Source organism: Fundulus heteroclitus, chromosome 20 (assembly GCF_011125445.2).
Source record: "Fundulus heteroclitus isolate FHET01 chromosome 20, MU-UCD_Fhet_4.1, whole genome shotgun sequence".
Lineage (NCBI taxonomy): Eukaryota > Metazoa > Chordata > Actinopteri > Cyprinodontiformes > Fundulidae > Fundulus > Fundulus heteroclitus.
Window position 1 is genome coordinate 25689212 of NC_046380.1, and position 12573 is coordinate 25701784.

A 12573-nucleotide genomic window follows, 5' to 3' on the forward strand; every position below is an offset into this window, starting at 1 on the left:
GGCCCTTGGAATAGACCTAACCTTTCCCCCCTATACAACGCCCCTGCATCTCAGTATCAAATGATTAACGACGCTGATGCTGATGAATTCATGATATCACTAATCATCTCTCTCCATTATGTTTATTTCTTTTTTTGTGTGTGTGTTTGTTTGGAAGTCTGATTTATTTTTCCTCAGAGAAAGACGTGTTTCCTTCCTGCCACCTGCTCCTCAGCCAACCTGGGGCAGATCCCTCTAGGCATAGCTCCTCTAAATCATCAGGGGGACCGGTTTCAACTAAAACATTTACACCTTTTCTAAAGGGCAGATGGGGCCTTGGGGAGCACCCAACAATACCGTTGATTCAGAATCAACCCTCTCAACCGTTTCATTCAGCCAGGGTGAATTTCACTATGACATTTTTGAGAACGTTTCTTAATTAAATAAAGTCCAATTTTTCTGTGAGCTCCCATCCGTGGACTGGGACCGAATTATAGCCAGCGGATAAAGTTCAGTTTTTCAATCAGAACAGTATTTCTTTTTTCTTTCTGTGTTCACATTTTCATTTGAGTCAGAAGGTATTTTTAAGCTGCATAACGTGTGTAAGTACGCTCACTGAAGGGAACAGTGATAATAAATTCTCTCCCAAAAAAACCACACCATTGACTTCAAGGGGCTGAATCAGGACGCTGATGGAAGCGTGGACAGAACCAATGAGCGAAACTGTTATTCAGTTGCTCCAGCCAAGAAGATGTTCAGCACTTCTTGATTCCTGCCCCCAGCCAGACACGCTTTACATCCCTCCTTGAACTACCAGCCTCTTTGCAACATCTTGAAAGTGCTGTTCTCCCCTCAGTCACAGAGCTGAACTGAATTTAGGTGGATTAAATACCGTGGCTTTGCCTGCAGCTGCTAAAATAATCCTGTCAGAGGATAAAACGGACAAATACTCACCGCTGACAGTCGGAGTCCGAGGTATAGAAAGACTCCGTCACAGCAGTAGGATGCGCTCTTCTATTTATTCCTCATATGTCTTGCATCCCTGTCAGCACTCGATGACTGCTTTTTATTTCCCAGGAACAAAATCTACAACTAATTTTTTTTTCAGGATTTTGAAACATTATTTTTAAGATTATTTGAGTTTCAGGGGAGGTAAAAAACCCAATTTCTCCTATTTTGCACTCAACTTTGCAGATGCATTACAAACACAATGGTGCACATTAGAAAGCGATAAAACTAGCAGAGGTAAGGTGAGAAACACGGCAGCAGAGCTTTAACAAGACAAACACAGTGGAAGCTCAAGAACATAAAAAGAAAAAAGAAAACATAATATGATTTCCCCTCATAAAATACATTGCAAAAGTGCTCATATTGTGTCGTGGTTCCAGCTTAAAGCTCGTTGTGTTTTATGTCATAGCCCAACAAGAGGTAATGCAAAACTTTTAAGTGGATAAAAATGATATCTGATTTGCTATAAGGTTTTTAAATAAAAGTCTGAAGAGTATGGTACACATTTTCATATAGCCCCCTTTATATTTAGTATAAATCAGTATAAACACAGCTGTACCTTGAAGGCCTCAGGGGTTTATTTAGCAAGCACATAGAGTGCCCAGTACTAATAATCCCTTTTTGTCAACATCCATAAACTTCAAAATTGTATATACTCGTGACATTTACAGGAAATGGTTTCATGGTTTTAATAGTTGTCCAAAAAACAAAAACAAAAAAATAACAGAAATCTGAAAAGTGTGGCAAATAAACTGTATGTATCCAGCATGACGTTCCTGTTGCACCTCTAAATAGTTCAGTGCAACCCATTTCACCAGCGGGTTATGGCAACTCAGCATAAATCCAGTTAGAGAACGCCAGTGAACAAACAACATCATCCAGACCCAAGAAACACAGCAGACAGAGCGGAGATGAAGCTTAAAGTAGGGTTAGGTTATAAAACAATATACCCAGCTTTGAACATCTCACAGAGCTCTGCTCAATCATTCATCCAATAATGTAAAGGGTGGGGCGGCACGGTCAGCCAGCCGAGGCTTTGCCACGCACCTAAACGGACAGCGCCAGGCAGAGAGAGAGCAATAATCAGACAAGGGGCCAAAAGAACCAAGGTAACTCTGGAGGAGCAACAGAGATTCACAGCATAAGAGGTCCCATTTCCAGTTTGCCCAAAGCCATATAGTGGGAAAGAGCAAACATGTGGAAGAAGATGCTCTGGTCCAAAGGGACTAAAGGGAAACTTTTAAGCATATATGCAAAATGGTATGTTGGGTGGAAGACTAAAATTGCACTTCCCTCTTGTCACAACATTTTTTTCAGTGAAAGAAGGTGGTGGCGGCATGATGCTGCGGGAATGAATGGTTTTCTTCAGCCAGGACAAGGAAGCTGGCCAAAGTTGGCAGGAACATAGATGCAGCTAAAAAGGCCAAACCTTGAGGTCAGCCTGTAAGAAGCTGCAACAGACCTGAGACTGGGGGGGATGCAGGGTTGCTGAATTCAAATGCATAGCGGCTTACTTCAAAATGTAAAGCAAAGGGGAGAAAACATGTATGGTTTTACTCCCATATTAAAATTCTCAAATACTTTGGGGGAATAACCTGCCTTCAGCCCTCAGTGGCCTTAGAGTCCTTCCATTAGACTTCTGTTAAATCTCTCCTGTCCCTACGTGCGAGAGCAGTCATCAGTCTCTCGCTGATTTGTTCTCTTAAATGTTCGCTGCTGCGCCTTTTTTTTTTTTTTTTTTTTTCCTCACCCAGCAGACACCTCTGGTCGGAGCAGATTAGACGAAGCTCACAGCGACGCTCTGACACGGATGTCCAGTCCAGAGCAGATAACATATCCTTACGAGGTTATGTGCCGAAATATCAGCAAAGTGCAGCTTAATCTCGACCCGGACGTTTTGAACAATCATTTAAAAAAAAAAGAAAGAAAGCATTTACTAAGATCAACAACAGTGGAATAGTTTCAGGCGGCAAGAGTGGAGCGTCCTTGCGGCCACGTCCTTGCAAGAGTGGTCAAATAAACTGATTTATGATCGAGGAGCTGTGAGGCTAGCAGGTGCTTTAGGAATCAATTCATCACACTTTCTTTTATGCCCCCCCCCCCTTCCCTCCCTCCCTCCTCCCAGCTGATGTAGCAGCTAGAAAGCAGCACAATACAATCTCAGCAAATTCCAGCAGCGTTGCACAAAGCACTGGCACAATCAAAGCTCAGCAGATAATCAGCGTTAAATCTCAGAGCAGTCATTTTATCCAAGTCGGTGTTTGTTACGTGTGGGTTTCGGATCGCTAATTTGCAATGTCTGTTTATGCAAAAACCCCGTTATGGGGACTTTGGGGGTAAGGTTTGGTTGAGACAACAGATAATCTTCAGCTAGCAGTAGTTCAGATCAGTGCACAATGTGTGTCCCGCGACGCCTCAGACAACAGTATGAGAAACCAAACGACACACAGGTGATAACTCAAGGCCTGTTTGAAGGTAGCGGCGCCGCCGGGGGGGGGGGGGGGGGGGGGGGGGGGGGGGGGGGTGATCACTCAGGCCATGGCTTTAAAGGCTTGCAAGTGCTGGTTGAAAATGTCAGCACCTTCCTTGGCTGTCTGAAGCTGCTGTTCACACCACTGAGTAAGACTTTTCTGCACCGTTCCCACACGCTCCTGGTTGAGTTTTACAATCTGCAAAAAAACAAAAAAACAAAAAAAACACAGGATAGAAATGCATCACGTGAAAAATATGCAAATAATATTTGCCATTAGAGGCCCGTTGACAATTATCCGGGAACATGGATCGTGGTTGCATATTTAATATTTTACCTCTTGTTTTGCAACTTTACAAATCTGCTCAAACTCTCCCTCCGCTGCTTTCTTCACCTCCTCCATCTGAATAATAATAATAATAAAAAAAACACCAGTCTCAACATCATTGCATGCTTCATTAGAGGGCCTTTTAAAACTCCCAGTGCTCTGACACTGGACTAAACAAGCAGAGCGTTGCTGCCACCTGCTGTTCGCCTCGGGGATGTGCATCTGTGTTAACAGTATCTCTGCTATGACAAGGATAAAGGCACTCACAGCGCTCTTCTTCACAGGTTTGGCCCTCTCCGCGTTCTTCCGGGCATTTTCCAACTCCACCAGTTTGCAGGTTCGTCTGAAGAGCATCTCCTTGAAGCACAGTCATCCATTCACACACACATGAGTACGACTCGGAGAGAAAGGATGGATACTGAGTCTGCGACCAGAGGGCTCACCCTTTCTGCCTCCTGGTAACGCCAGTCCAGGTCCAGACCCAGACCCAGAGTGTTCATGTCGTTCACAGCGACGCTCATCATGTTTTTCTGCTCACACAAAAACAATAGCTAGTGGCACAAATGCGCTTGGCATATATTGCTGCTGTAAAAAGGACAAAATAGTCACCTTTATAGAATCGAAGACTTCTGATAATTTCGCACACACCCTGCAAGCAGAAAGGGCTTCAAATGAACACCTCAGATTGTTTAAGAGAGAAAAATCCCACATGACATTTCCACGTTATAGCAGATGTGAACAGATGTGCAATGTTGCACTACAGGAACTGTGTAGTCGCTACAGCTACTTATACAGTGCTTTGTTATTTATTCATAAACCTTGTGCATTTCAACATTTCTTTTTCTTTTTTCTTTACGTTACAAAAATACAAAGTTCGGTGTTCTTTATTGGGATCTTGTGTGATAAATCAACACAAAGTAGTGCATAAATCTGAGGTGGAGGAAAAGCATAGAGGGTTTTCATTTCTTTTTTAAATAGAAATAAGAGAGGTTTGTCACGCATTTGTATTTAGGGCCCCAGAATGATATTTTGCTGAAAACCCCTTCCACTGTGATGATAGCTGCAAGTGTTTTGGGGCATTTAAATTGTGAGCTCAAGCTCAAGCATGGTCCCATTGGATGGGGAGCATCTGTGAGTATCAGTTTTTCAAGTCAACATAATTACCATTGAATTTAAATATTTGAATTGGTTATAAGTCTGCAATGTGCTCAGCAGTTCTTAACATTAACTTGTAGAAATTATCACAAAGCATGGTAGAAAGCACCAGCTGTAGTCCTGTCCTTTATGAAGACGACATTTGATGGAGGATATGGTTGTCTATCCCCAAAAGCAGGCTTTTACACAGCCCAGAACTTATGGGATATAAGTTCTGGGCTTATATTTCATGGGAGTGGGAAGAGACATGAAGATATGATACCATTTAGGAGTTTATCATACTGATAAACTGGCCTGTCCTCGGTTCTGCTCCATAAACGTTTGGAAGCAGTTGTAATAAAAGCACAAACTGAGACAAAGGAGGCACTGAACTGCTGAGCAGGAATATCAACATCGAGAAAGAAGACAAACGCATTCCTGCTTTGATACCTCTACAACTACTGCATTTTATTCATCTCATATACACATATCTATTAGCTAGAAATGTGAGACTTATGGACCAGGGAACCAAACATTTGTTTCCTCACCTAGAAAAAGCCCTTTTTTCAGGATCGTCTCCGTTCTCGACGCAGATTTGCAGCGCGGCAGCAAAGTGCCCACAGGCTACAGCTATTTCTGTAAGGAATGACAACGGATGCTGGTTATTTTCACAAATCATCTATTTCGTTTTTGGCCAACTTATATCTGACTTTTTTTTAACAAAGGGGCGCTTTGCTCTCAATGTTTTGGACCGGTACTTTGGGTTTTAAAATGTGATGATTCTTACTAGTCTGTATGAGAATCACCTTCATAATAAGGAGAAATGGGATGTATTAAATGTGTTCGGAAAAAAATACAATAAAATGTAAATATAAATCAGATTTGAGCATCTTTATGATTGTGATATCCATAATTAATCAACAGGATGAACTACCTAAGTAAATACCCTGATGTGCAACAGTGAGGTTCATAGATAATGATGGAAATAAGTTATTTTGTTTACTTGTAAGACATAGAAGTAGGAAGGGACTAAATACATCCATACGAGATGGGGTCACAAATAAGGGAAGAGGGACAGAGTATAAACACTAGGGGAGTCCAAATAATTTTGCAACCACAGTTCAAGAGTGGTCCAAATTTGAGCCTTCAGTAAATGGAGATGATGCAAATGGAGATCTTAGTAATTTTTTTAAGATGAGATTTGTAGTAATAAATTTCTATTTCCTTTAATAGAAAATGTCTGATACTACACAAAGGGTTTTCCTTTCAGCACCCATGTTTGCTTGCTTTCGTTTTAATATCATACGTGTTGTAAGTCGGGCTACAAACACACCCATCGATTAAGGCTAAACAAAGGGAGGGTTTTTAAAGAAGGTTCTTATCTTCGTTGCTGGCAATAAACTAAAACGCTTTTCTAGAGCAACAAAATAAAACAGCATAGGAGACAAAACGTTAGGAAACTGTATGTCTATCTTTTATTAAGGCAAACATCCAATACCTGTTTTCAGACCGACAAAAACTCATCCTTTTCTGCTTTGTTTCATAAAAACAGTGCATGTTTAATTTAGTGCAGTTCAAATCTCCCATAAAATCATTTAGTGTTTTTAATCAAGAGGAAAAATAAGGTCCTTCCCACCTGGCAATTTTGACCCACAGTGCAATACACCACTGACATGCACATTAACAACGATGCGGTAAGGAAGTTTGCTGAACACGATCTTCCTTTAAATATCTACCGAAGCACCTAAGCACATGTAGCGCCTACAGCATGAACTGCATTAACTGAGAGCGAGCTGCACAGTGGCACTGATGTCTTGCAGCTTGTTCTCCCTGTGCATGTGTGGGTTCCTCCGGAGTACCCAGATCATTGTCCTCCTCACATAAAAAAACATACATGGTCACTCTATGTTGCCCTTAGGTGTGTCTCTTTATCGCTCTGTGATGAACTGCTGACCTGTCCAGAGAACCAGACTGCTGGCGATGGGCACCAGCCAGCTGTGACCCTGCAAGGATTAAGCTGTGATGGAAAATGTGTGGATGTGTGTGCTGTGAAAATGTTGCCACTGCGTAGCAAAACGCAGTCGAAGGACACGACGGTAAAGCAGCAAGTCACTTACTTTGCTCGGTTAGAGCCACATCCAGGAATTTCTGCAAGAAAATATCAAATTTAAAAAGGGGATCTCACGTGAGGGAGTGAGAGGAAGCGGAGGACAAAGAAAGAGAGGAGCAGATGACTCACCTCTGCTGCAGTCCTGGCATGTCCTGTTAGAACAAGGTTATGATCACGTTCAGTCTGGAAAAACTCATCTACGTCCTGCAGATAGATTTTAAAAGCGTTTACACTTTCTATCGCCTGTGCGTACGTTCTGTCGGATACAAGCGCACACTGCAAACCTTGTGTCCTTCTTTCCTCAGTTCTCCCACAGCTTGACTCAGACGGTTGAAAATATTTCTCTTAACTTTCTGTCTCCCTGGAGGCTGGAAACACACAAGAAATCACAGAATGCTCAAGCAGATATTGTAGTATTGTTGGTACTACGATGGGCAGGTCCTGCTGCAGCAAAGCGTTTCCAAACCATGACACTTCCACCTCCACGCTTCACAGTTTGTGTGAAGTTTTTTTTCCTGGAGTGCCACATTAGGTTTATGCCAAACTGGCCTCTGATCTGGTTTCCTACAAAAGTTTAATTTGTGCATTTAACTTTCAACCTTTTATTGTCTTTTGGTCTGCTCTCAGGGTAAACTTCCAAGACCTGGGCACGTCGGCAGTTGTTTTGAATGTCATCTACTTGTGGGCCGTTTTCCGTACAGTGAAATGACTGATTTTAAATTCTTTTGAGAACTTTTTAAACTACTCAGAAAACTCATCAATGCTAAAATCTTCCCCAGACAGCTATTCAACAGTCAGCCACACTAAAATATTTATGGTTTATACAGCCAAAACCTCTGTTAAAATTTGAAATTAACACAAAGGAGTAATGATGCCGGTATGTCAGGGTGCCGTTTAAAATAATTAAAATTCAAATGTCTTTTCTCCCAATTTTATTGTTACATTATATTACTGGAATTTCTCAGTTTTGTGGACATTGATGTTAAAGATGACCTAATATGTTTGCATTTAACCATTTAGCATATGTCTACGGACTTTAGGAAACATGCTCATTAAATTTTTTGCACAAAATCCTTCTCAAATGAGGAGAGTTCACCTCCTCATTTCTGCCTATTTTGAGCTCCTCTATTTTGAGCTCCTCTAAAAATGTTATACGGCTCTGTCACTTTTATACAAATAAGCCATAGCTGGCCGCATCCTGCAACTCAATGTTTACACTGGGACTTTATACATGTGAAAATGAATGCAAACAGATGCAGAGTGGCATCAGATGCAATGGCTGTATTTAGCTTAGTGGGAGGGTATAAGCCAGGGGTGTCTAACTAATTTCTATATTGGGCCACTTTGGCATTATGAGGGCCAGTTGCACCTGTATAGATGACACTTTTGTAACATAAAAGTAGCACATTAGGTCTAATTTATACAGTTAATCTGCAAAAAAAGTTCATATTACGGTGAGTTACACATTAACTCTTATCATTCTGCATCACTTTTTGGACATTTCTGAGTTATTTTAATGTGTTGCGGAAACACTGACATCTAGTGGCTGTACGCTGTTACTACACAGTTTATTTTTCTAAATCGACATTTGCTACAAGAGGCACAGTTTTAGCTACTTTACATACTTTTAAAAGGAAATATGCCTCTACTTTATGACATGATATGCCTTTTGTGGCGCTTGAGGGCCGGGTAAATTGCCTTGTCGGGCCGGATTCTGGCCTTGAGTTTGACACATGTGGTATCAGTAAAACATGATGTTGCAGAGCACAAAGGGCCTGGAGGGAATGTCTCAGAGGCAGCGTTGCATAAATAATCTTTTTTTCATCAGTGGTTGTTATAACCACCCGGGCAAAGGATCACACAGTAAAAGCTTAATGTTTTCTAAGATTGCCAAGATGGTCACATGAAAATCTCTCCTCCCAAACAACCTTGGTGAAAGTTTAACCATTTACTGGGAGTCTGTCTCATATAAAGCTTCTTTAACTAGTCTCTATTAAAACCAGCATTGCTCATTGGAACTAAGTTTGACAATTAAAAATAAAGACAAGTGAAAATGCGCCTGTGTCCACTTACATCGATGCTCGTGAGGAAGACCTCCATAGCTTTATTTTTGCTGAGTATGCAGTGAGCAGCAACCTGCCTGAGGAACGTTTCCAGGGCTTTGCAGTACGGCTGCCACTCTCCTAAACCGAGGAAACCTGCAGGCGAAACGACAGATTTTTACTTCACGCGGGAAAGAGTGCAAGGAAAGAAAAGCACTAAACCGGAAACTCATCAAATTTACACGGCCGTTTTGTGCTCAGCTGACGTTCAGGTGCACTCACCAAGCTGTTTCATCACCTTGGCAGATGCGTTCGCCTGAGGCCTCATTGGAAGAGGAGGGAACTTAAAAAAAACGAGAGAAACTTTTCACTTGCTTGCGTTAAAAGTTTCTCCAAACAAAGCCAAGTGTAACTGCATTTAATACAAAAAGTTTACATCATTATAAGAGGCAGCAGCGTCCTGTATATATTGAAATAACAGCGAAGACAAAGAACTCTTTCCTAACTCTCCATAGCACTGGTGCAGCTTAGAGTAACTATCCCCTTCATTGTGCTGTTAAATGTATCAAAGATTTAAATTAATATATATATATATATTATAGGCCGACACAATTTCACAAGGTCTTCATGTGATCTTTTCTGCATACTTTGGCAAAAATACCCGATGTATATAGCAAAGACAGCAGTTAAATTACAATGGAATCACAATCATGTTTTACAGGGAAAAAAACCTTCCGATCATTGTGAAATATCCTGAGAAAGCTTAAATTTTCAGAGTTAAGCATTAGGAAACACTGGTTGCATGCCTGACATTTTACAGATGTTTGAAAGTTTGTCTTTGTACTAGAGTTCCTCTGTTCTAACTTTTGTAACTCAGATAGGGCATGGGCAGAGATCAAAATCTTTAAAAAGCATTTACAATGACTCCTTGTATCCCAGGCACATCCTCCTGAGCGTACAGGTGCTGCTGCAGCCATTCAAAGTCATCGTAGGTCCGGTCCACATGGTACTCTCCCGTCCCGGACAGCTTGAAACAGACATTTCAGCAGTTAGTGCTTTTCACATCACTAATCAAACCAATCAACTGGAGCGGTTCACCCGCTGGAATAACAAAAACACACAGTCGACAACCTTTTGCACCCGATATTCTTGAAATATTTTTTCACATTTTCCCACCTTTTGAGAAACAATTATAAAGGTGAGGGTGTCCCCGTCCTGCAGGGCTTCTGTAACTTTGATGGTATGTCCATAGACGCTCAGAACAGAAGTCGCCTCGTTCACCTCTTCCTGCTCAAAAAAGAAAAAAAAAGAAAAAGGGAAATACTCTGAGAGCCGTGGTCAATGCCATCCAAAATAAAAGTAACACCTACATTCAAGGTGTTCTTTTTTCTTGTTTTTTTTAAACCTACACAATTGATTGTTCAGACAAAGTAAAACACCGTCACATGACACTCACAAGTTCCCAAAAACAACTATTTCATGCTCACTTACCATCATTTTTAAACCCTTTAATTTTCTTTTTTGAGGTCTAACGTTGTTTTTTTTCGTCGTTTGTAAGATCTTTTTTTGTTTTCTCTCTCTCTCTGTAAACAATAAAAACAAAAGCTAAGAAGAGCCTTCGTCTGCTTGCCTTTCAGTCCTCTGCTGCAGGGAGAGAACAGGATTTCCTCTGGGTCAAAGTGCACCCTGGCCCTGAAGAGACGGGAGAAAACTGTGGCACGTCTAAAAAATGCTGTCGCAGGGAAACAGATGAGTAAACGGTGTGTCAGTGTTTAAACGCTGGACCGTTGCTACGCCCACAGAGGAAAAGTGTCCTAACGGTCTGTTCACTTATCTAGCTGTTAGCTTTACTGGCTTGCAGCCACTGAATTTGCAAGATATCTCACAAGAGAAGGAAACAAAGGGCCTTCAAGGGACATGACGGGCCTCTCCTTGAACTTTTCCACAATTTATCACATTGTGACCACAAACTTCAAATGGATTGTATTTGAACATAGCATGTATAATTGTGGAGTGTAAGTGATACAGGGTTTTCAATGTGTTTTTTTTTTGTTTTTTTACAAATAAAAATTTTAGATATCCAGTGTGCATTTGTATTCAGCCAATCTGGGTCAATATTTTGTAAAAAAAAAAAAAAAGAAAAAGAAAAAGAAAAGAATGTGTGTCTGGCAGCTTTGCAAATCTAGATACTCAAACTATTTGCTTATTGTTCTTTGCAGAATACCTCAGGCTTCCATTCAGCTTTTGCCACAGATTCTCTGTTGCGTCTCTGTCGGGACTTTGACTAGGCCATTGAAACACTTGAACCTGCATTGATCTGAAAGCCTTCCATTGTAGCTTTGAGCTGTATGCTTATGGTTGTTTCCCTGCTGGAGGGGGAACCGCCACACCAGCCTTAAGTCTTCTGTAGCCGCCATGTTTTCATCCAGGATTGGCCTGTATTCAGGTCCATTCATCTTCTCATCTACTCTGATCAGCTTCCCTGTCCCTGCTGAAGAAAAGCATCCCTATAGCATGTTGCTTTATGATGTAGATGCTGTGTTTAGGATGTAAAGTGGTTGTTTTCCACCACCCATGAGGGTTTGGCTTGTCGGCCATAAGGTTAGGTTTTGATTTCATTACACCCTGCGTAGCTTGTGGTAAACTGCAATTTGAACTACTAATGGCTTTATTCATGCCATGGATTTGTGGAGTGTATGACTTGTCATATATTTGTCCTGTCTACATCCTCTCAACTGGGCAGATGATCTCTGCAGCTCCTCCAGAGTCACCATGGGCCTCTTGGGAGCTTCTCTGATTAAGGCTAATCCACTTCTTTCCACTTCACTTTAGGGAACTATTTTGTTTTCTTCTATCACACAGAAATCCCAATAAATACATTCAAGTTTGAAAATTCAAAAGTACAAAATATGAAAAGGTTCAAGAGAGTTATGAACACTTTGGTAAATACTGTTTCTGCATAGTGAATACAGGATACAACTTGTTTGGAAAACTTTATTCTAAATAAAAGAGGACAAATTAAAACACATATCGAAAATGAAACTAGTAACTACTAGTAATACTCCCCCTCATATTCATCCTCAAAATAAAAGGTAGACTCTTCAAAACTGTAACGTTTGTATTGAACGTCCTCCTCTTCCACATCCTGCAGAAAACTCCAGTGCAAGTGTGGTTCATCCATAAAGGCACTGTCATGGAAATCCTGGAGGAAGTCTGAGAAGCTGAAGTGGAAGCTGGTCTCATCATCATCATCATCATCCTCGGGCTCCAATGAGGCCTGGTTTTCTAAGAAGGCTTCATGGCCCACGCTGTCATACAGCCTCCTTTTCTTCTTATCTGATAGCACTGCATAGGCTAGTAGAGAACAAAACAGGGGGGGGGAAATAGGTTAACTTGTGTGAATATACACTCAAAATTATGTTTCTTACGTTGTACTATGAGGCGCCAGCCCAAGGCACAATCAAATTAAGCTGCTGCACAGCTCCCATGGACCAGCAGGGGG

At 41.3% G+C, this 12573-nt stretch overlaps 2 protein-coding genes across 4 annotated transcripts in view; both read right to left on the bottom strand.

The window, feature by feature from the left end:
* Positions 1–625: 625 nt before the first annotated feature.
* Positions 626–10880, bottom strand: si:dkey-28n18.9 (sorting nexin-6). Of its 2 annotated transcripts, none has more exons than XM_036124572.1 (14): positions 10563–10880; positions 10248–10361; positions 9991–10098; positions 9354–9414; positions 9103–9227; positions 7314–7397; positions 7159–7233; positions 7037–7067; positions 5468–5555; positions 4395–4434; positions 4229–4315; positions 4053–4142; positions 3795–3860; positions 626–3656 (listed from the first exon to the last, which is right to left on the bottom strand). In XM_036124572.1, exons 1-14 carry the CDS (start codon positions 10566–10568, stop codon positions 3519–3521), a joined length of 1113 nt encoding a protein of 370 aa, XP_035980465.1. In that variant the 5' UTR covers positions 10569–10880; the 3' UTR covers positions 626–3518. The 2 variants fall into 2 exon arrangements, with proteins under 2 accessions (XP_035980465.1, XP_035980466.1); XM_036124573.1 differs by having other exon boundaries at positions 10248–10358; positions 10563–10879.
* Positions 10881–12051: 1171 nt separating this feature from the next.
* zgc:152986 (uncharacterized protein LOC101884054 homolog) overlaps positions 12052–12573 on the bottom strand; it is a 2544-nt gene continuing 2022 nt past the window's right edge. For both annotated transcript variants that reach the window (XM_036151828.1, XM_012878137.3), the window contains exon 3: positions 12052–12425. In XM_036151828.1, the coding sequence (XP_036007721.1) occupies positions 12124–12425 (302 nt within the window). In that variant the 3' untranslated portion in view covers positions 12052–12123. The remainder of the gene's footprint in view (positions 12426–12573) is intronic.